The sequence below is a fragment of the Typha latifolia genome, chromosome 6, assembly GCF_019914945.1.
Source record: "Typha latifolia isolate L0001 chromosome 6, TyphaL0001v2, whole genome shotgun sequence".
Taxonomy (NCBI): domain Eukaryota; kingdom Viridiplantae; phylum Streptophyta; class Magnoliopsida; order Poales; family Typhaceae; genus Typha; species Typha latifolia.
Genome location: NC_133091.1, coordinates 1,664,606 through 1,687,636, shown reverse-complemented (window position 1 = coordinate 1,687,636; position 23,031 = coordinate 1,664,606). Strand labels below are relative to the sequence as shown.

General features: G+C 41.8%; 3 protein-coding genes and 1 pseudogene across 3 annotated transcripts; 2 read left to right on the top strand and 2 right to left on the bottom strand.

Annotated features, from left to right (window-relative positions):
• Positions 1 to 3,931: 3,931 nt before the first annotated feature.
• On the top strand, positions 3,932 to 7,901 carry LOC140790836 (zinc finger CCCH domain-containing protein 53-like; annotated as a pseudogene).
• An 864-nt stretch (positions 7,902 to 8,765) lies between these two features.
• LOC140790838 (glutathione transferase GST 23-like) lies at positions 8,766 to 9,767 on the bottom strand. The gene is made up of 2 exons (XM_073141128.1): positions 9,297 to 9,767; positions 8,766 to 9,202 (listed from the first exon to the last, which is right to left on the bottom strand). Exons 1-2 carry the CDS (start codon positions 9,750 to 9,752, stop codon positions 8,843 to 8,845), a joined length of 816 nt encoding a protein of 271 aa, XP_072997229.1. The 5' UTR covers positions 9,753 to 9,767; the 3' UTR covers positions 8,766 to 8,842.
• A 769-nt stretch (positions 9,768 to 10,536) lies between these two features.
• Positions 10,537 to 13,051, top strand: LOC140790837 (L-ascorbate oxidase homolog). The gene is made up of 4 exons (XM_073141127.1): positions 10,537 to 10,919; positions 11,013 to 11,264; positions 11,614 to 12,474; positions 12,568 to 13,051. The coding sequence occupies exons 1-4, from the start codon at positions 10,675 to 10,677 to the stop codon at positions 12,863 to 12,865; spliced, it is 1,656 nt and encodes a 551-aa protein (XP_072997228.1). The 5' UTR covers positions 10,537 to 10,674; the 3' UTR covers positions 12,866 to 13,051.
• Positions 13,052 to 14,760: 1,709 nt separating this feature from the next.
• Positions 14,761 to 17,993, bottom strand: LOC140790835 (protein SCARECROW 2). The gene is made up of 2 exons (XM_073141125.1): positions 15,889 to 17,993; positions 14,761 to 15,413 (listed from the first exon to the last, which is right to left on the bottom strand). Exons 1-2 carry the CDS (start codon positions 17,589 to 17,591, stop codon positions 14,969 to 14,971), a joined length of 2,148 nt encoding a protein of 715 aa, XP_072997226.1. The 5' UTR covers positions 17,592 to 17,993; the 3' UTR covers positions 14,761 to 14,968.
• Between the last annotated feature and the right edge of the window lie 5,038 nt (positions 17,994 to 23,031).

Genomic DNA, 23,031 nt, shown 5'->3' with positions numbered 1-23,031 from the left:
GATTCCTTTAATGCAGGTTTGGTAGGCTTAAATCAAATAACAAATGCACCAACGTCTATTATCCCTCAATTGGGGAATTCATCCTCAACTTCATTAAACACCCAATCATTAAGCATCACAAAATAGATGGCAAATTAAGCACTGTGCCTCTTTTTTTTCCTTCTCTTTTCCTCTTTTACGACGTAGTTTTGTTGTACCATATTATTTAAATATTAGTCGGATTCAATAAGGTCGTGGTGAAAGACCCTTATCTTAGAATTATTTGCTAATTTTTTGTTGCTCTTTAGATTTAATACAATGCGTTATTAGACATATTATTGATGTTCACCAAGTTTGAGGCTCGTCTAAATCATCTCTTCATATTTTTTTTTTTTTTTGCGTATCAATCTTGTTATATTGTTTCTAATCTTAAGCTTAATTGAATAATATCTAATAAAAGAATAACTCATTGAAACTAGGGTTGCATCCAACATTTAATTAATTAGATAGATAGACATTACTCGTTATAGTATCTACTCATTTTCCTCAACCACCATCATGGTGACAAATTTGGAAGAAGAAAAAAATCTTCCACTTTGTTTGAATAGAATTGCACAATTCATTAGAGTGCTCAAATGATCATCTTTCTTAACTCACCACCAAGTTAATTAAGTTGTCTTATATACTATATTTTTGTTCACTATCAAGGAAAACCCCTGATTAAGAAATGGTTATTAGTATAATAATTAATCATCTTTGACAGTGAAAGTTGCTTATGGCTTGTTATAACATCATCAAAGACAACTTGATCAATTTATTCTATCCTTTTCAGATAGACAATTATTTAGCATAACTTGGCAGGGATAACAATGTGCAGATCACTCCTTTCCCCCAGTTTGTATCTTAACATGAGAGGATAACAACTACTGCATAAGAATTTGGACAAGGATTTGTGTTAATCTCCAGCCTAATTAGTGGGCTTCCATTTGCATCACTTGGATTAATTAACTAAGAACGGTCCCATTTGGTAGCGACAAATTTGATTAAGAATAAATAGTCCAATATGCTTTCCAAGAATAAGCTCATCTAACACAAATAATAATGACAAAGATTCACAGAAAACCTTTTCTATTTTTTAATCTCCAAATTAGAGTTATGGACCTACATGAAGAAGAAAGAAGCTAAAAATAAAGAGAGCTAGATGATGATGATTATTATTAATTTATTATACCACCCTGTGAGAGTTGAAAGCTCATCTACTAGCACTATTTGCTCTAAAAGATTTTTTTGGCGAATAGTTCTTATTCCTTAATATGGCTTTTGCTGCATGATATCATAGAATTGGCTCATAAAGAAAGTAAGACAAGCCAATAAATATAATTTTTCATGAAGATTTAAAAATTGGTAGCTAGCTGGATCGATGTGACTCCCTGAATTTGATAACCTAAACTTTGAAAGTTATTTAAAACTTCCCATTTGAAACCATAAAGCAATATCCCTTAAATGCAGAGGACCCAATGAAATTTTCCAAGTTAGCATTATAATTTGAGGGTGTATGGAAATCTCCACACAATCCAATCAGTCATCAACATCTTTAGGAAATTCTCAGTTTGGATTATGGGATGCCTCTATTTTTTGCCAAAATTTTAAAGTCAATATACTCTGCTTTGTAGAAAATAAATATGGTTGACAAACAATCCTAAAAAGAATTGATATATTGTAATATTGTCAAGGCTTCCTCGAAACATTTGCTCAATGATTAATTTATGTAACCAAGGACTTCTTCTTCTTAATCTTTTCTTCTTCTTCTTCTTCTCTTCTTCTTCTCCATCTCCATTGGGCCATTGCTACTGTTTAGATTTGAGAATTGGTCAGAAATTTGAACAGGGGACATAATTAAAATAATCACATATACATGAATATAACTTATAGATTAATCACATCACAAGATTATAATATGCATTGTTATTTATGATGCATCCTTATGTTTTCTTTTTCTCGCTAGTACTTTAAACATTAGAAAGCGGAAAGCATGTCATAGTCAGTACTATCTATAACATGAGAAGGGCTAATAGTAACGATTATCATGAACATGAATATAATTAATCATATAGCACAATCAATATAAGATAGAGGCAGAAAATTAGAGAAGAAACAGAGAAAACATTAAACAATCTATATAAGATGCAAAAGAAAATGAGTAATAGTAAAGTTTGGCATGTTGTTTCATCTATTATTATAATAATATACTACTACTCTAAAAGCTTAAACCGGTAAATACCCTTCATTTGATTGTGGAATAAACATACATCTTTTTTATAGTATAGTAAAGTTTATACCAATTTTATATTCAATAAATAGTTTATTTTAATATTAGTTAACTAATTACAATTTTCTCTCTCTTCATCCACTATTTTATATTTGCTCTTAAAAATATATAACTTTAATCAATTGTGATTTCAATCATTCTCGTCTCTCTCTCCTCTCCTTGGTCTATATTTTAATCATTTATTAAAATATATCTTAAATTTATTATTTTATGTCACATCCAGTATGATTTATTATACCAATATACTGATTTACAACCAAAGACCGTAATAGTTTTAACCAATATAAATGTAAATTTAAGAAATAAGCATAATTAAACTAGACAAAAGCCTAAGGTCGATAGTGTAGACTTAATTTAAATAAATTGACATTTTTATAATTTAATAAAAGATGGGCATATCAAAGTTCAAATTCAGGTTCTATTATAATACCATTTCTAAAAATTTAAGTTGTTATTAGAGAACAATAATATCTATAATGGGAAGACAAATTAAATAACTATCTAGATTATTCACATTTACTGGAAGTATAAGTTAGAAATTCTCCTCATAAATTTAGGTTGAGAGTGACTCGAGTTATTCCACTTAGTTTGGTCTAAAACTAGGAAGGATAGTCTTCTTCAACCCCCCAAATTCCTTCTTCAACAAAACCAAACTTCCCAATTCCCAACACCCATTTAGCTTTGCTCTCCCACAGTGATGGCACCTCCACCTCAGCACGCCACCTCGGATTGCTCCCACGTGCCAAGGCCAGGCGCACGTGAGTGGTGGGGGTGAGCGTGTGTGTGTGTGTTAGGAGGAATTGCAGAGATTGGTACAGTGGCATTTGGCTGCCTCTGAGATCACATTCTTGTGGCTTTTGAGGAAGAAGAGGAAGAGGAGGAAGAAGAAGAGGAGGAGGAGGAGGAGGAGGATGAGGAGGAGGTGACCACATCCCCCATGTGAGGTGATCTGACAGCTTAAGTACCTTTCCTCCTGCTTTAATGTCGACTAGTCCTATTCTGGTCCCACCTCAGCCCCACCCAAAAGGTTGTGCCCACTCCTGAGCTTCCATGCATGCGGTGGAGAGAGAGAGAGAGAGCAGTGAGTGGCATAAGTTAGCCCTTCCCAAGAGGAAGCAGTAGAAAGACTGAAAGCTGAGGGACTAGTAGTAGGAAAGAGGGAGAGAGAGGGGGAGAGGGGGAGAGGGAGTGAAAGTGGGAGAGAATTTTCTTTCCTTTTCTTTTCTTTTTGTATTCAAAGGGAACCATCATTTACATATGAATCAACGAAGAGGAAGGACTCCCATGTTTGCATGCATCCATTATGGTGAACTAGGAAAATGATGATTGAGAGGGTGAATTCAAACCATCCATCATTTTTATACCAATATTACTATGCTTTCCTAGATATAAAGAGAGAAACTTGGACAAAGTTAATTGGGACCTTTGGGCCAGCAGCACTAACACTCGGTTTGAACTTTATCTCACTTTGATTAGAGTGTAGTAGTTGTAGATTAACCTAAATATGATGTTACTCAGTGAGAGGGCCAGGAGCACTAACAGCAGGGAGAGAGCTGAGGGGACCCAATTAAGCAAATTATGGCTTAGGAGTTAGGGGGGAGAGAGAGAGACAGACAGACAGACAGAGAGAGCAAGATACCCTGCTCTATTTTAGCAGATCTGGATTCTTACCCACCTCCTCCTCTTCCACCATTTTGGCCAGTTATAGTGAGCAGATGGAGAGAGATAAAAAGGAGAGAGACCACCTTCATCCCTCGGTGAAGAAAGAAGGATTACAAATGAAGCTGTGATTTTTTCCCCCCCACTTATCAGCTGAGTAAGTATTAAGTAGATATATAGAGGAGTATTTAATTTTGTTTTTGGAAGGGTACTTAATTCATAGTTGGCAGGAACTATTGGGTTTTTTTTTTCTTGTGTTATCTTTTTTGGGTTTCTCTTCCCTTTCTTCTCTTATCCTTCCTCCCTTTCTTCCTTCTTTTTAAGAGCAACATCCAAATAGCTAACTTTCTTCTTTCCTCTTTCTTCTTTTCCTTTCCTCTTCTCCAACCATAAAGTAAAGAGAAGGGGGAGCAAAGAAGGAAGAATACAGAGTGGGTGAAGTGCTCCAAAACTCTCTCAGCTTTGTTCTCTTTCTTCGCTCTCTTCTCTCTCCATGGATGCCTATGAGGCAACCAAGGTGGTCTTCTCCAGAATCCAATCTCTGGACCCAGACAACGCCGCCAAGATCATGGGCTTCCTTCTCGTCCAGGAACACAGCGAGAAGGAGATGATTCGCCTCGCCTTTGGTCCAGAATCTTTGCTCCACTCCGTAATCCTCAAAGCCCGGAAAGACCTCTCCCTCCTTTCTCCTCCTCCTCCTTCTTCCTCCTCCCATTTCCTACTCTCGAGGCAGAACTCCTCTTCACAGCTTCTCGGTTCCCTTCCTTCCCCAACCTCGTGGGCTCCGCCGCAGCCGTTCTCGAGGACGGTCACCAGTACCAACGTCGCCAATGGAGGCCTAGACGAAATCCATAGCTCGAATGAGCTCATAAGTCCGAGAAACCAAGTGGGTTCCCCTTTCTACGAGGAGTTCCAGCTCCAAAGTCCCATCTTTTACTCGGATTGGGGGGCAAATCTTGGCTCCCAGCATCGCCGGAGCTGCTCCGTTACCGACCTCTGCCTCGGCTCGGATGCTGGGTTGGGTTGGAAGCCATGCCTTTACTTCGCGAGAGGCTACTGCAAGAATGGTACTAGTTGCCGATTTCTTCATGGTTTGCCCGAGGAGAAGATGGAGCTCATGGCCTCGGCTTTACCTTACTCGCCGCTGTCGCCTTCATCGACACCGAATAAAGGCGTCAACTTTCTACTTCAGCAGCAGCAGAATGAGAGCCAAAGGTAGCATCTTTCTGCTATAAAGGTCTCATCTTTGTGTGCTTTTCTTTAATTCCTTGATCGAAATCGAACAGGACGGCAGCAGCAGCCGCGGCGGCAATGATGCTTGGAGGTGACGAAGGACATAAATTCATGGCGCGATCTCCTCGTATAGAAAGGAGCGACCTTGCCGCCGGATTGGCGAATCCCGGGTCGAGACAAATCTATCTCACCTTTCCGGCAGACAGTACTTTTAGGGAAGAAGACGTTTCGAACTACTTCAGGTAGATGTTCGACGAAATGACAGAATGAAAACCGAGTTGGTCTTCTCTAATCTAATGACTAATTTTTGTGTTTGAAGTATCTATGGGCCAGTACAGGATGTGAGGATACCATACCAGCAGAAGAGGATGTTTGGGTTCGTCACCTTTGTTTACCCTGAGACGGTGAAGGTTATTCTTGCTAAGGGAAACCCCCATTTCGTTTGTGATGCAAGAGTTCTCGTCAAGCCTTACAAGGAGAAGGGCAAAGTCCCCGACAAGTACAGGCACTACTCTTTGCCCCAAGTTCTCTCCTTTTCTCAAAACCAACGTCCTCGTTAACCCAATGCTTGTGTTCTTCCTTTTTGTTGCAGGAAGCAGCAGCAGCAACCAGAGAGGGGTGACTTCTCTGGGTGTTCAACTCCCACTGGATTACTCGACGCCAGAGATCCCTTTGAGTTGCCCCAACTTGGTGAGTCTCAAAATTTACTTAGGTTTTGTTCAATTTGTCTAAAATGACTCATTTTTTGGGTGAAATAATCGGGCAGGAACAAGGTTGTTGTACAGTACTAGCAGTAACCAAGAGGCTCTTCTGAGAAAGAAGCTTGAGGAGCAGCAGCAAGCTGCAGAGCTGCAGCAAGCAATTGAGCTACAAAGAAGGCGATTCATGGGCCTCCAGCTTCTTGACCTCAAGACTAGAAACCATCTCAATTCCCCCACCATTGCAATTCCCACGGCTACCACAGCTCCTGCTGTTAATGATGACAAGATAACTGGCAGCAACAACTTAGAAGATACCATGAACCAAGGTCAGCTTTAGCTAAATCCAATCCCAGCCTAAACCCTTTGGATTTGTAGAAGAAAGGAAGTCTCTTTTAATGAGGAGTTAAATAATGGAACTTAATAATAACTTCTCTTTTCCTTTCTGTTAATAGATAAGAAGCTGAGTAGTTGTGCAGCTGCTGTGACCACAGGCCCCTCTGCTGCTGCTGCTGCTGCATCTACTGCAGATTCACAAGAGCCTGATAGCTCTCAGGCAGTCAACTCTGCTCTTAAGGAGGAATCTTCTGGTGAGGCAACAACCAATGTAGATTGTGATACCCAAGAAAGGTAATTAAGCTAATAAATTATGTTCTTCAAGAAAGAAAAGAAAAGCAACTGTTTTTTTCCTCCCCTTTTCTTTTCCCCTCCTGACTCCACTACTTACTGCCTCCTAATAAAGCTACTGGGAAAGGAGAGGGAGGAAAGAACGGTTCTTGTTTATTCTTTTGTTAATCTTTTGCTGCATTTGGCACAATGGCAGTGGTTTGGAGCACAATTTGCCTGATAGCCCCTTCGCTTCACCTACCAAAGCTTCTTTGATAGGGGACTCCTTTTCCACAGCACTGCCTACTGAAGCCCCTCAAAGCAACAACATCAGCCATCTCATGGCTTCTACACTGATACCTCCCACTTCCACTCTTGACCTGGCCTCCTACAACTCTTGCTTCTTCCAAATGCCCAGGTACAGTGCTGTGCTCAGAGAACTAAGTTCAAAGACCCCAGAAAGTTATATCATTGCCTTATTAGTTGCATGCATGGGTGGTGGTGTTATTAGGTTCTCATCTGGTCATGGAGCCATTGGGATGTGAATACAGTGGGGAAGGAAAGGAGGGAGGCTTTCCTTCTCTCTCCCAGATGAAGTAAGAAAGTCTTTTCCTACTAGTATGCAATCAGCACCTCAATAATGATGCATATTATAATATGTTCTGCCAAAACTTTGATTGTTCTGTTATTGTTGTTTTATGTGGCAGGATGATCAGCACTGGAGGAAAAAAGGTTTAACAAAATAGGAGAGAAAAGAGAAAAACAAAGGGATACTACTTACTGTAGCTTTATAGGTTACCTTTATTCTTATCTTTAGTTTTACTTTAGCTTAGGGCCTTCATCATCCTTCCTTTACCCCCTCTCCCTACCCATAATGATATCTGCTGCTGAATTTAAGAGGAGTAAAAGGGTGAAATAAAGAGCAGGAGAGGGAAGGAGCTTTCAATTTTACCATCTATCTACTTCCAACTAGTATACAGCATACAATAGTTTACTCTTCTACTGTTACTGTTAGCCAGAGCTACCTAGCAATCTACCAAATACTGTCAAACTATTTGCATACAGACACCCAAACTGATGAAGTGATGAGAGAACAGACAAAAGCAAAACTGATCTCAGACAGGACTGCAGAGAGAGAAAGAAAGAGAGAGAAGAGAGAGGGGATAGGACCACACTGGTGGAAGAGTGGGAATCAATTGGAATCATCACCCAGGACCATTACCTTACTGTCCTTGCCTATGTAGTCATGTACCTTCTTTCCCCACCCCCCCCCACCCCCTCTCACCTGCTTTCCCTTTGTTTTTTTTTTACTTTTTTTTTTTTTACTTTTGTAATATTTCACTGTAGGAGACAAAGAAATGGAAATGAAAGCAACAACAAAGTATTGCCACTCCCCATCTATCTTGCTGCAACTCTTTTATCCTGTGCTTTTACCTACCCCCTTCTTCTTTGGGAGGAGAATCTAACCAACAAAGACAAAGATAACCTTGTACATTAAAGAGGAGACTTGAGGGAGAAAAATGAGACACCTTAAAGGGCTTGGCATGCTTCCATTCCCTCCTCCTCCGCTTTATTTTTCCCATTGTACTAAAGTTATATCGTGTAGTTTGCAAGGTATATTGCAGGGTGTAAAAATGATCGCTTTTCCTATATAAAATGGAGGCCAAAAAAAAATATTAGTGGTCGTTACCAAATCGCTGTCTCTTGCTCTTATCTTTCTCTTAGAGCCCCTCATCCTTTTGTTGGCAGGAGTTGTGTCATCAAGTGGTCTTTCTCTTGGCTTGCTTAATTTAATAGGATGGATCACATGGTCGCCAGATAAGTTGTGGTCCTAAACAACATCAATACTCTTCTGTATATAGATCCTTATGTTTCTTTTCATATATTTATGCATATACTATAGGGGAAGCTTTAATCTACTAGAGTCCCCAAATTCACCTGAATAAAGGAGACCCACTATACTTTGATTCAACTTTTAATTGGTCCAACTTGGAACTTGCGAGGAAGGAGGCATTTAGTTCTTCAATTTGTAACGAGATCAATCATATGTTTGTATAAACAAAATTAGATTCTTTACATCGTAGATATATTTCACGTGCTAATGTCTGATCTTGAAAACGACCGACCCATTAAACATTGGCTTCTAACTGGGCAGCAAACATAGGTCTTGTTACTGGGCATGCTGCTTTTGAGACAGTAAATCGAATTGTAATTGGCAATCCAGTTGAAATTTCGTGAGAAGTACGTAGTTTGCTCATTGGTTGCACTGAAACATAGATTATATCTTTGTTACACAAATTTAAACAAGAGGGTACTACTACATCTTATGTTCAACTGTTCATCCGTTCTTCTTTGCCAATAAGTCTTCACGAATGGCTTGACACCTGAGGAGCAATTTGTCTCTAGGTGGCAGATAATCTCGAACTAGTGGTGAACTTATAAAAGCTTCCATCCATGCAGACAGCAATGGAAATTTCTCCTCCGTGATCATCTTCAACTTGGTAATTTCCTCCTGAATTGGAATACTGTGTGCCATCCAGCCGAGGGATATATCTACGAATCCAATTCTTTCTCCACTGAAAAACTTCTTCCCTTCGAGCTCTTGCTCTAAGACCATCAGGTTCTCAGTGGCTGCTGTATGAGCTTCCTCTTGCTCTTTCCCTTGTGAAATGAAAACTTGCCAAAGAGGAGGTGACAACTGCAGCATAGATTCTAAATCAGAATTGAAGGTAAAGAAGGCTACAAATAATATTTGAAGCTATATGTACAAGAACTCAACCACAACTCTGTACCTTATCTGTCCCAAATTTTGCCCAAAAACGAGCCATGGCGCGATCGTAAGGATCCTCAGGCAAGATCGGATTGTTCTTCCACGTCTCCTCGATGAATTCAAGGATGATCAACGATTCGGCGATCGGTTTTCCTTTGTAGACGAGCACTGGAACCTTCTTGTGCACAGGATTGAACTCTAATAGCAAAGGGCTCTTGTTGGAGAGATCTTCTTCGATGTAGTCATATTGGACTCCCTTAATTCTCAATGCCCATTGTACTCTGTGAACATATGGGCTTGACCATATTCCAAATAACTTCACTTCTTTCTCCTCCATTGCTGCCATGGAAATGTTCTTTGTCCCAAAGCGTATATAGAGAAGAACTGATGTGCATCTTTCTTCTACTTTTAGTCTGTTTTGGCGGCTTAGTTGGTTGTTGACATGAGTCCTAAGTGTGCAGCTCAGCTCAATAGCCATATCATAATCAAGAGTGCTTCAATTTTCTAGGAAATGTCAATTATATACTACATATTTTAATGATTTTGTGATCACACTCAGTCTTAGCTATTTGTAATTTGACCCTTCTTTTTCACTTTTAACCCATATTTCTTCAAGAAAATCTTTTTTAAGGGCATTTTACTAAATTTAGTCAGTAGGGTTAGATTAGAAAATGACCTAGAAATATATTTTAAATTCATTCACAGATTATATAAAAATAAGAGCACGATGTCATATGAAAATTATAAGCAAAATGGAGTACTCAAACAACAAATAGGTAAATGACGAGTGTTAAAGCACACAAAATATTTAAAATATAGTGTGTAATTTACAATTTTACCTTAATTTTACGTTAATCTCCACTGTCCGAGTTCTAAGAGATTAAAATAGTTTAAGTTCTTTAACTTTCTCCAACTTGCTACAACTACAACTAAAGCTATCATACCGCTGAGAATAGGTCAAACTTAATCAATATAAATATATATATATATATATATATATAGAGAGAGAGAGAGAGAGAGAGAGAGAGAGAGAGAGAGAGAGAGAGAGTTCCCTTCTCCGACAACGTAGCTCATCTTCTAAACATGCATGAAGAATAATAACCCCGCAATCCATGGATAAATGGGTGATGGGGAGAAAAGTTTTGAACAAACTCTCTGTGGTCTAAAACACCTTCTTCCTTAAAACTCCTTATAAAAAGGCTTCTACGACCACCGCACAACGCCTCGACGTTACCCGGTTGGCCTTCTGGTCTCTTTATCTCGATCGCTAGCCCATATTTCTCAACTCTTTTTAAAAGCTAGCCGGGATCTTCCAATGCCCTCTCGCTAATTCGATATTAAAGAAGAAGATTACACACACACACACACACACACGAAAAGGAAGAGGAAGAGGAAGAGAGATGTCACCGGCGACTGTGGTTTTGGTGCTCTTATCTCTGGTGGGTCTCTCGGCGGTCCGTGCCGAGGACCCGTATCTCTACTTCACGTGGAACGTCACTTATGGCACGATCGCTCCTCTGGGCGTTCCTCAGCAGGGTATTCTTATCAATGGGCAGTTCCCCGGGCCGAACATCAACTCCACAACCAACAACAACATCGTCATCAATGTCTTCAACCATCTGGACCAACCCTTCCTCCTCTCCTGGTTCATAACTACTACTATTTATACGTTAAACATTTATATGCTAAGATTTTACGTATGTGTAATCGATGATCATGGTTTGATATATATATGTAGGAATGGAATCCAGCAGAGGAAGAACTCGTGGCAGGACGGGATGTACGGGACGAACTGCCCGATCCCGCCGGGGAAAAATTTCACTTACCATTTCCAGGTCAAGGACCAGATCGGTAGTTTCTTCTACTTTCCATCTATGGGGATGCACAAGGCGGCCGGCGGCTTCGGTGGCCTCCGGATCAACAGTCGCCTTCTCATCCCAGTCCCCTTCGACCCTCCGGCCGATGATTTCACTGTCCTCATCGGCGACTGGTAGTATTAATTTGCCAATAATAACATCCTAATTATTTTAATGCTTTTGTGTTTATTAGCTACTTGTAATCGGACACTCTAATGTCTTAACCTTATATTATTTAACACAACGAATAAAGTTATAATGTAACTTAACCAAATTTACTAAAATACGTTTGAGAATCTTTATTTTCTTTAGATTTTGTAATAGCACCTTAGGGAAAAAAAATTTAGAGGTTAAATTAAACTGAGAAGAGAAGAGGAGAGTATTTTAAATATTATGTTTAGAATCAATTCTAGATAGATTTATTAGTTTTATTTGTGGTTTTGGGGATGCTAGTACATTTTAATTTATTTATATTCTATCCAGGTACGCCAAGGATCACAGCGTCCTCGCTCGGCTCCTCGACGCCGGCCGCAGCATCGGCCGCCCGGCGGGCGTGCTGATCAACGGCAAGACGGGCAAGGACACTACCGGCAAGGACGAGGCGCCCCTCTTCACGGTGGAGGCCGGCAAGACGTACCGCTATCGCATCTGCAACGTCGGCCTGAAGACCTCCCTCAATTTCCGCATCCAATCCCACAAAATGAAGCTCGTCGAGATGGATGGCTCTCACACCGTCCAAAACGTCTACGACTCCCTCGACGTCCACGCCGGCCAATGCTACTCCGTCCTCGTCACCGCCGACAAGACCCCTAGAGACTACTACATGGTCGCCTCCACCAGGTTCTTAAAGGACACCCAGACGTCCACCGCCATCATCCGGTACGCCGGTTCCACCACTCCGCCGTCGACCGTCCTCCCCGACGGCCCCGTCGGTTGGGCATGGTCGTTTAACCAGTGGCGGACCTTCCGGTGGAACCTTACCGCCAGTGCCGCGAGGCCCAACCCACAGGGGTCTTACCACTACGGCAGCATCAACATCACCCGCACCATCAAGCTCCTGAACACCCGGACCATCGTCGGCGGTAAGGTTCGGTACGCCATTAACGGAGTCTCGCACACCGACCCCGAGACCCCGCTCAAGCTTGCCGAGTACTTCAACATCACAGATAAGGTGTTCAAGTACAACCTCGTCGGCGACGTTCCGCCGGCGACTGACGCGGCTGTGACCGTGGCCCCGAACGTCATGACCGCAGAGTACCGCACGTTTATCGAGATCATCTTCGAGAACCCTGAGAAGACCGTTCAGTCCTACCACCTGGATGGCTACTCATTCTTCCCCGTCGGGTAAACATAATATATAGTGTTGGTCTATTAATTAACTAGAGCTTAACTTTTGAGTCCAACTAATTGTGAATTCTACGTGTGTGTTTAATATAGGATGGGCCCAGGGAAGTGGAGCACAGATAGCCGGAGAACATACAACTTGCTGGATGCGGTGAGCCGACACACGATTCAGGTATACCCGAAATCATGGACGGCGATCATGCTGACGTTCGACAATGCTGGGATGTGGAATCTACGGTCGGAGATCTGGGAGAAGCACTACCTAGGGCAGCAACTCTACATCAGTGTGTTATCTCCGGCGCGGTCGATTAGGGACGAGTACAACATACCTGATAACGTGCTCCGCTGCGGCGCCGTCACTAACCTGCCACTGCCACCGCCATATGCGTGAAAATATCATCTGAATCCGACCCCCCGAACCGAGCTACCGGAAGAAAGGGAGAAGAAGAAAAACAAACCCGGTAGAGAAAGTAAGAATAAGAAGTGGCCGGCTAGCTGCTGCATTCTTTATGTTGATTGATTCACTCTCTTGGTCGTGATTACGTCCTTCCATTTTATCGGAAATTCTTTTCTTTTATATAGTTATTGGTCACTTTTGAGGCTTGGCATGACCCGTTTGCTGAACTCTCATTGAACGTATATTATTATTTCACGTTTGGAATTCAATCCGTAGTGATGTCATGTTTAATTAATTTGATATTTCATATTAATTCTTTAATTAACATAGCTATCTCCGTGTACCTTAAATTGTTACTTCAATAATATTGTCTCTGCTAATTATGATGTCAGTCAGTATGGCTTAATCTTCCTATCTATTTCACAGTTACGTACCTTCTCATAAAAAGTGAAAACAGGAGAATTCACAGATGAGATATGAAAATAACAATTATATAGGGTGTGAAATGTAATTGTTCACTCATATTTGGGCCCGTAGAACTGGGCCAGACGCTACTCTTGCTGGGTACCACGCACTTTAAAGGCCGAAATGGCTAATAATTCCTCTCCTTTTTAGCTCAACTCCAAGTAGTCTAAAGCTCGCTAAAATTCAAGATAATCTTCGATGCTTCTTTCTCTTTCAATACTATTAAGGGTCCATTAATTCCATTGCTTGCAGAAGGTACATGATTCAGACAAACCCACCATGAACATGCAGTTCATTAAACCAACCTTTACTCCTCTGTAGAACATTAAACCTTCTCCTCTCATCTACGCCAGCATTCACATGCCCAAATCTAAACCCACTTCACAAAAGGAAATACCAAATAAATACTCCGGACCAACTTTTCTATCTCTCTCTCTCTATAGAGATCTTTCCATCTCAATCTTCTCTACTGCACCCAGTTAAAGAGAAAATAAAATTCGCAGAACAAATGAAGTGACAGTTCAAGGCCCTGACATGTACCCCAGATCGAGTGGGCGCCACAAACCCGCCCCACCTGCCATTCTGCCAAGTCACACTGGCCCACGTGACCCTTTGTGACCACACACATGCGTCCAAACCTGACCCCCAACTTGGACTCATCGCTGGCTTAGCTCCACCTCTCCCAGTCGTAAAACAGCATCTCCCACAATCACAAGGAATTTTTATTTATTTTTTTATTTTTTTAAAAAAGTGACCAAATATTGAAAGTATGTTTATTATCATTCAAACCCTGTCGCTAATTCGCTATTATATAGATGTATATTATTTCGACTCCCATTTTATACTTTTAAATGTCTAAAAAATATCTAAAGTTAATTTTCACCTACAAACTTAAAAGAGTAAAACTAGTGGCGTTAAGAGTGGTGCTGATAAAAGTATCGTGAAGAGGTCAAAATTTAATGAACTCTTAAAAGTAAAATGCAGAGGTTAATTAACTAAAACTTATCCGATAGAGTGTGAATAACAATAATAATAAAAGACAAAACCTCGTATGTTTTCGATAACTTTCTCTGGGAGATTTCAAGGAACGAAAGCAACAGAGGCCCTCCCTGGGCTGGCTAGTCACTGTGTGCCAGAGAGAGACATCACGCTCAAAAAGCTAGCTAGCTAGCTATTCCGGCCAAGTGGAGTCACCCATTTGTGGTACGGATAGGCAAAGAAAACCCCAAAAAGAAAGGACGACCTTTCCCTCTTTGCTCTGCTCTCTTCCTCCTACTACTCCTCCACCTCCTCTGCTTTCAGGGAGTAGAGTAGAAAGAATAGAAAACAGCAGTGCCTTTCTCCACACCAAAGCCAACGTACGTTTTGTAAGAGCGAAAAGGACCCTTCATTGCCCTGGAAAGAAAAAGAAAAGAAAAGGATACAAAAAGAAAAGGGAACGTTTATTCTCCTCCATCCACTTCATTAGGCACCACGTCAGACTCAGAGAAATTTTCAAAACTCGAGTTGCCAAAAAGTTACTAATTAATTAAGCGGCGAAATTTAAATTAGCAAAGAGCGGATGATGATGACAGTAAATAAATTAAAGTGTAAGGAGGTTTTTTTTTTTTTTCTTTTTTTGAGGGTACTAATCTAGCGAGCATGGGAGGTTTGAATTGGACGCCAGGCGGAGGCGGTAAGAAGGCAGAGGTCCTTCCAGCCGAGCTTGAGAGTGCCGTTCTCTTCGACGAGGGTGTAGCCGTCGGAGGGGAACATGCCGAGGAGGAGGGCCGCCTGGGCGGCGGCGTTGCCAGCGAGGGAGACGCCGCGGAAACCGGACTGGCTCAGCTTGTCACGCCAATTGCCGAACTTGACCTCGCCGGTGCGAGACGGCCCGCCGACGGCGAGCACATTGCGGATCTCGCGGGAGAGGAGCTGCTGCTCGACCACGTGGCGCTCCGGGCTGTCCTCGTCGTAGCTCGCGCCGAGCGAGTCGAACAAGGCCGAGTAGTAGTGAATCGCCTCCACGAATCGCGCCAGGAACGACCCCGCCTGGCTCAGGTCCTGCTCTACCATCGTCACCACCTTCGGCGCCAGCCTACATTTTAACATTTAACACCCCCGCCATCATCAAATTCGTGCACCCTCGTAATTTACTATTATTAAAAACAAAATCTTTGGATATATATATACTAAACAATCTTAGTTGCTTTAAGAATCGTGCTAAGAAGTACAACGGAAGCTCCTAGCTAAATCGTGGAGAGGAAGTAAGTAGGTTACAAAATATATAGGTAGTCATAATGAGGGCTGCCTTTTGTATGATCGGCCACAGAGGCATATAATCTCTCAACTTTTGTCCAGATTTCCAACACAACGAAGGCGTATTATATAATAATGCGAAGGAGAAGCTTTGAGCGACATAATAAACTATTGATGTAACCCGATTTTCTATATGCATGATGATGATGGCTACGTACGAAGGAAGCATATATAGTAATAGCAAGAATGACATATCCCTAGATGTTAATTAATAGGAAAAGAGGATTGCAAGAGACCGCGAATAAAAAGATTACCTTTGCAGAAGCCAGAGGGTGTTGGTGTCGGATCCGGTGACGTCGTAGAGGGAGTGGTGCAACCAGTGGACGGCGACGGCCTCCCGGCGGGTGACCCCGAGTCTCTCCGGGTCAAGGTTGCCGACCTTCTCGGCGACGGCGCAGAACTCGAACGGCAGCCCGAGCGTGTCGGCAAAGTCCGACAGCCGCTTACCGGTCGCCTCGAGCGACTCGATGGAGGAACCCAATCCGGTCAGCCTCACCCTCGGCGGCCCGCCGGGCCGCGAAGCCAGGATGTGGAACAGCCCCGGCCATTGAAGGCCTTGCATGATGTCGAGGTCGATGATGTGGACCCTCTCCTCGCGCTCGAAGGCCTCTTGGATGGCTTGGTTGGCGGTGAAGTGGGAGAACTTGACGAAGGGACTAATGCCGTTAAAGACCTGGAAGGCGGCGGCGAGGCGGTGGTGGAGGCGGTGGGAGGCGGCGGAGGAGGAGGGGAGCGGCGCGTAGATGCCGAGGCAGGAGCTGACGAGGCGGGCTGACATGGCCTCAGAAAAGTAGGCGGCGACGCGCTGGGCGGAGGTGCCGAAGGGGGTGGAGAGCTCGGAGATTTCAAGGAGCATGCGGTTGGCTTCCTCCAGGTTGTCGGCGGCGACGGCTTCGGCGCATTGGAGGAGGAGGGTTAGGAGATGGAGACCTTCTTCGTCTCTTTTTTGCTTGAGGAGCTCTTCTTTGCTGGTTTCTTTGGCGGTGGTAATAGGATTGGGGGCAGGGTTTGGGTTACTGGGCTCCTCGCGATTGGGCGGAGCTTGCGACGGTTGTGGAGCCTGTGAAGGTGGAGGTGGAGGAGCCGCCTCGCGCCGCCGCTTGTCGACGTGCGGCTGAGAAGGATCCGGCGCTCCGTCGGTGAGCGGCGGAGCCGGAGGAGGAGGAGGGGCGTCGGAGGTGAGGGTCCGGAGGCGGTACTCGAGCACGGCGGCGAGGCCGGGGTTGCACGGGTGGATGATCTCGCGTACGTTGTGGATCAGCTGCGGGATCGAGACATCCGCGGCGGCGCTGCCGAGCAAGTCGCGGATGAACCCATCTATCCACGCGGCGGCGCCGGCGCCGGACCCCTCATCTCCTCCGCCAGAGGCGACGACTTGCAACCCCTCGTTCCGGTCGATCTCGGACGGGAACAGGGGCAATCCGGAGAACCCACAAACCGGCTGCTGCGTCGGCGGCGGAGGAAGAGAAGGCAAGAGCTGAGTCGGGTTCGCAGCATTCACCAAAATGGAAGCATTTTGCTGGGCCGCGTCTATAGTAGCAGTAGAAGTAGGAGCAGAGAAGAGAAGAGAAGGGTCTCCTACGAAGGGCAGATGAGAAGAGGAGGCCCCTCCTCGACGCGCTAGCCGAGCGTTCTGATGGTAACCGGAAGAGGAAGCGGAGTCAAGCTCCGAAGCGGGTCGCTTTCGCACCATGGCCTGCGAAGCTTGGTGCTGAGTCTGTTGGTGCTGAAGGTAGAGGAGACAAAGGAGCTCCTGCTCTTCTTCTTCTCCTCTTCTAGCTTGGTGGTGGGATAGTACTTGGAACAAAGGGAGCTGGGGAGGGTTGGGATAAGAGGAAGAAGAAGTAATAGGAGAAGGGGATGGGTCAGAGGAGGAGGAGGAGTCATGGGCTTGTTGGGCTTGTAGTTGTTGTTGTTGTTGTTGTTGATGTAAGAGGAGCAAAGAAGAGGAACCCATCAGAAAAAACAAAGGGAAAGGGCTCCGCGCATGCCACTAGTATTACTTCTACCACCACTACTACTACTGCTGCTGCTACTACTACTACAACTACTACTAATCTTGGAGCAGCTAATAAAACTAAGGGGGCGAAGGATACCAGCAGCAGCGCCAGAACAAGAAGAACAAGAAGGGGAATAATAATAATAATAATAATAATAATAATAATAATAATAGAGTGGGGGAGAGATGCGAATAAGGAGGTGAGCCGAAGGCGAAGGGGTTGGGTTCGAGGACTCCGCTTGCATTGGGGTCCGGCTAAGGGAAGCCCTCCAAATGCATAACGGTGATGGGAACTGGACATCAGCGGTCGGATTGCTCTCCTCTCTCTCCTCTCTCTAAAAACTTTAAAAACTCGTCCCTTCTCGTCTCGGGAGGCGATGCTAAGCCTAGAGAAGAGAGAGAGAGAAAGAGAGAGGTGGGAAAATGGTACTACCTTTCTGGCTACAGGATTAAATTAGTGAGGGACGGTAGGCTTTTCCTTTTGACTTGGGAGAGAGGGGGGTAGTAATAATAATAGTAAATGTGGGGGTGGTGGATTTGCTTATAAAATCGGTTTTCGGGCCTGTTTCTCGGTTCCTGTTCCGGCTGAAAACTAAACTTTTTACCTTTCGTGGTGGAAAATTTCAGGCGCGTACGTGGTGGAGGATTTGATATCAATCTGCATCGAGATTGTAGCGTGATTTCCATTAATTTCTTCGTTTTTTTTTTCAATTTTTATTCGACCAGTAAATGAGGATGAAAATGAATAATATTTTACTTGAAAACTTAGTTCCGCATAAGGTAGAACGGAAAGGAAACAAACGATCCTAACACATAACCTATCCTCAAAAAGGCAAACTTTAATATTCACCAAAAAGGCCCACCACACATGGAAATTCTACATGGGTAGGGCAGAGTGTCTCTGCTATAATGGCTTTATGATTCAAGTTGTTGCCGGTTTAATACCTAAACAACTTGGCAAAGAGACAAGCAACTCAAAAGTCAGCAAAGACTTTGATAGTTATTTGTGTAACCATGAACCTATTTAGAATACATCATTTGGAATAATAATAATAATTTATAATAATAAAAAAAAGCTAGCTAGATTGGTTGCTATTTTACTCCTAAGCAAACAAAAATGTGTTCCTAAATGAAATGAATCAGAGTCATCCGTCAGCTTGACTGTCACCATCATCACCATCTCCTGAGCTAAGAACAGTGTAGTGGGGGGTGACATCTTAATTGGTGAGTTTTAATTAATTTTGGACTAGTCTTTTGTATGGGCATGGACTTTTCCTTTCCTTCAAGTGGAACTATGTTTCTACCACACAAAAAAATATTTAAAAAAAAAATGAATTTATGGGACTATGGAGGAATAATGAGTATAGTACTGCCTTTTAATTCCACCGCTGGCCTCATCTGAGACACATTTAATAATTTGGTCTACTTGGGTTGGTAGCCAACATTGAGTCTGTGATAGAACAAGCTTAACCACGAATGAGCTATTAGATTATAATTTCAGGGTTATCCTTGTGTTATGATAAAATAGGAAAATTGATTAAAAACACCGTGTGTTTTAGTTTCATTCTCGTTTAAATCTTATCTTATAGATAGTTATTATTTAACTACTATAATTTAAATTCGATACCTCAAAAATGCTTCAATGTTAGTTTTATTAATTAGGGCTATCAAAATAACTGAGCCGGCTTCGATAAAATTGGATTAAATTCAGCTCAAAAATCAATTGAGACAAACTTGATCTATATTTCCTAGATATATGAAGATTTTCTATTAATTTATATATTTATTATTTTAAGTTTGATTCAAGTCTAAATTAAATTTGATTGGGCTCAAAATTAGACTTGAATTAGTTATGGCTTGAAACTACTTATTAATCGGTTATTTAGTAGCTGGAGTTTAAAATTGGCTCAATTTAAAATGATTTTAATTTAAAAATAATTACAAATTTATGCTCAAAAATATTTTTAATTCAAGTTTGATTTGAGCTAGATTTAATTAAACTCGGCTCGATTATATCTCTAAAGGTATTTGCATACATTAGTTAACATAAAATAATTAGAATTATCGAATAACTTATCTCTCCTTACTTCTTAGATCCATGATTTTCTCTATTGTTCTCCCTTAGCTTTCACTTCTCTGGGAGGTGTTCTTCTCCTCTATTGCTCTTTCTATCTCATTTTTTTTGCTCGAGTAGTTTAGGGGTCATGATGTCGAACCTCTCTTTCACGACCAATCTCCTCCTCCTCTCCCTCTCTCCCTACTCTATCTTTAACTCTCTCTCTCTCTCTCTCTCTCTCTCTTCTCTCTTCTTTTCTCCTCTTGGTCATTGCACCTCCATCCAGCCGAGGTCACGGCCAATCTTTCGTCCGTGAGAGAGAGAGGGAATCCATCTCTCTATTCTTACAACATATAATTAGTTAGACATTTGCATTAAAAAAAAGATACTTATCTCTACATGCAGTATTTAATAAGGCACTTAAGTAGCAGAAGGGTAAAACCAAAAGGAAGAAAAGAAAAACTTACAAGGAAAACATAAAACCTACATAACCTAAAAAATAATAATAATAAAGTATATTTGTGTTTACAAATCACCCTTAATCTAGATATAGATACGTTAAAAGAGGAGGGAGAAGTAAAGGAAAAGAAATGAAAAGGACCCCACGCAATAGCCTTGTGCCTCGCCCTTTAGAACAACTACAAGAGGGTGGCTGTGGCTGTGGCTGTGGCTGTGCCTGTTTGTACGCCTTTGCTATTGAAACTTGCCCCCTCTCTCACTGTGCCTCTCTCGAGTTGTTCATTTTTCTAAGTCGTCTTCTGGCCTTTGATGGGGAAATGGGGAACGAATTGGACCGCTCGAGGGCTGTCGGACTTGGCTACAGGGGCCCCACTTTTTACATTTAACACCACACCACACCACCCCACCCCACCTCACCTCGAAAACTGCACTTGTGACTTGCCTCTAACCCAATCCTTTCTCTCTCTTTTTTCTTTCTAATGTTCGTAAATAGTTACATTCCATTATCCCTAAGTTTTAATATCTATCCCGTCTTCTTCTAACCCAGTTAATTCTAAATAAAAATCTATGTCCATGTCGGCATTTAGCTAGTGCTCGTTCCTTTCGTTGAAGAATGGATATATAACTTACAGTGTTACACATGTTTTCTGTGTGTGTCCATATCATCACTCCTCTCCAATCATTTGGAAACAAACATCCATCACACACGGCCGCTTAAATCGCATCCATCCACGTGGCATCATGGAACCGAAGTGTCGAGAGGTCGAGACTCGGTCAACGGATAGCTCTCGACGCTTTTTTTTTCCTGCAATTAGATTTAGGGCCTCGTAGAGTACCTAAAAATTAATATGCCCTCGTCTAAAAACTTTTCGGGGGCCTTTTTGTCTTTTTGCTGCATCGCCGTCATCGGCTGCCAAAGCCTCCTCTGCTTTCTTTATTCCTCTTTGTATAGCGTGGTAATAAAAAGTCCTTTGTCTTCTCTTTTTTTCTCATCCATGCACGTGACTTCCCACGTGGTCCCCAGCGTTAACATTTTAAGAGGGATTTCCGTGACTTCGTGTTTTTTTCTCCGTTGTCCCTTTCTATTAGACTTTCTTTACTGTTTATTGACTATTATTTCATGAATAAAACCTTACTTAGTTTTGAGAGTCTACGTCCAGTTTTACCGCAGAAAAAAGAGGATTCTTGCTTACGATCTGTGAATGCAACCTTTAACCAAAATGGAGTTGTTTATTTGTTGTTAAGCAGTTGGATTCAATCTTCAAAATTCTCGATTGACCAATCTCTCTCCTCGTAGCTCTCTCCAACTCCCAAGAAAAGGTTATCCATTGGCCAAGATTAGACCCAAGTGGTGATGGATTAGGTTTCTTGGGAGGAGTGGTTACTCTACCTCGCTTTAATCCTAGCTTTCGTTTCTACCATTTTAACCTTTCCAGGTATATCATAGATTAGAGAAAAAAGGCACATCGTTTTCGTTTTAGTGTGTGAGCTTCTTCAAGTACCAGACCTTTTTACATGTGAGAAAAGAGTGGATCCATGCATGCACCATGGGAAGTTGTAATACCTTAAACAAAAAGGAAAGCTCTAACCGAGAAAACAAGAAGGTGAAAAGTGTTATAAAAGTTTCAATACCTTAGGATAAGGTGTCTATTTTTAATGGAGTTCTAATTTCATTTTGGTGAGCACTCAAAGTTATATATATATATATATATATATATATTCATTCTTTCACTTTGTTTTGATTTTATTGATGTGAAACTAAACCATCGGACTCCACAAATGTCTTTGTTCTTGCTCCCATTATTATTTTATAAGAAATAATACTTTTTTTTTCCTATATATCTCCTCTGCCATCTTTGCTAAATCTTTTTAAAAGGGACTGTCTTATTTGTTTTTCAAGAAAAAAGCCGTCTTCTATAAATAAAATACTCATCTTAACACAAAATACTCGAGAAGAAGAAAATTCAATCTTATTCAACAAGATGTTTTCAAATTTTCTTCCTACATTATCTTCATCGATACCTATGATAACTAGATTATAATTTTTTATATAATAATAGTTTACTTTTTAGTTAGAAAAAAGAGCTCTTGGAGAAAATAACGATAAGGCGGGATTAGAGTTATCACAGCTCCTAACTGTAGATACTTTTTCTTTAAAAAAAATTCTTAAAAAAAGGGGAAAAAATAAACATAAATATGTCTAAGATAAAAGGAGGCAATATACATAGAAGAAGACTAAAACATGGATGGAAAGATGAGCCAATTAAAAAAAAAAGTAGTAGTAGTAGTACGTCCACATCAATCGTACCAATGCGCTAAACCATGCACTGTTAGACTATCCTGTCATTGGCCAAACGGCTACACATAGGTTTTCGTTATTCTTGTTCATACCAATGTCATGCTATATATATGTCGTTACATATATATATATATATATACACACACATTAGAAAAGAAGAAACATTTGATAGATGGCGACGTAGGTAGGAGGGATGATTGCAGCATTATTAGCCAACAATGTGCATGGGGATTCTCGATGGAGAGAGATGACATAGCATGCATTTGACCCATATATGTATGGTTTCCATCCACCGATCCGATTAGCATATATGGCTTGCTTCCCCTTGTCCCTTGTAATCTCTATCCACGTACTTTCTTCATCCTATATATCTTTGACATAAGCTCTTCGTCTCTTTCACCTTGTATATATCCTTGCCATGAATATTTAGTGTACCCACCCCCATGTGACACTGTCATCAAACATACCCCTTGCTATATTTAATCCTCGGGTAACTCCGCCCTTTTCAACTAATCCACCTCATGCATGACATGTCAAAGTCTTTGGATGCGATGCCACTGCATCCTCGATATTATATATATATA

Bases quoted from the DNA above. Each gene is read 5' to 3' on its own strand.
- LOC140790838 (XM_073141128.1), bottom strand. From the start codon at position 9,752: ATGGCTATTGAGCTGAGCTGCACACTTAGGACTCATGTCAACAACCAA. The intron at 9,203-9,296 runs GTACAGAGTTGT...TCTATGCTGCAG, and splicing joins CAAAATTTGGGACAGATAAG to TTGTCACCTCCTCTTTGGCA.
- LOC140790837 (XM_073141127.1), top strand. From the start codon at position 10,675: ATGTCACCGGCGACTGTGGTTTTGGTGCTCTTATCTCTGGTGGGTCTC. The intron at 10,920-11,012 runs GTTCATAACTAC...ATATATATGTAG, and splicing joins CAACCCTTCCTCCTCTCCTG to GAATGGAATCCAGCAGAGGA. The intron at 11,265-11,613 runs GTAGTATTAATT...TATTCTATCCAG, and splicing joins ACTGTCCTCATCGGCGACTG to GTACGCCAAGGATCACAGCG.
- LOC140790835 (XM_073141125.1), bottom strand. From the start codon at position 17,591: ATGGGTTCCTCTTCTTTGCTCCTCTTACATCAACAACAACAACAACAA. The intron at 15,414-15,888 runs GTAATCTTTTTA...GTTAAAATGTAG, and splicing joins ACCCTCTGGCTTCTGCAAAG to GCTGGCGCCGAAGGTGGTGA.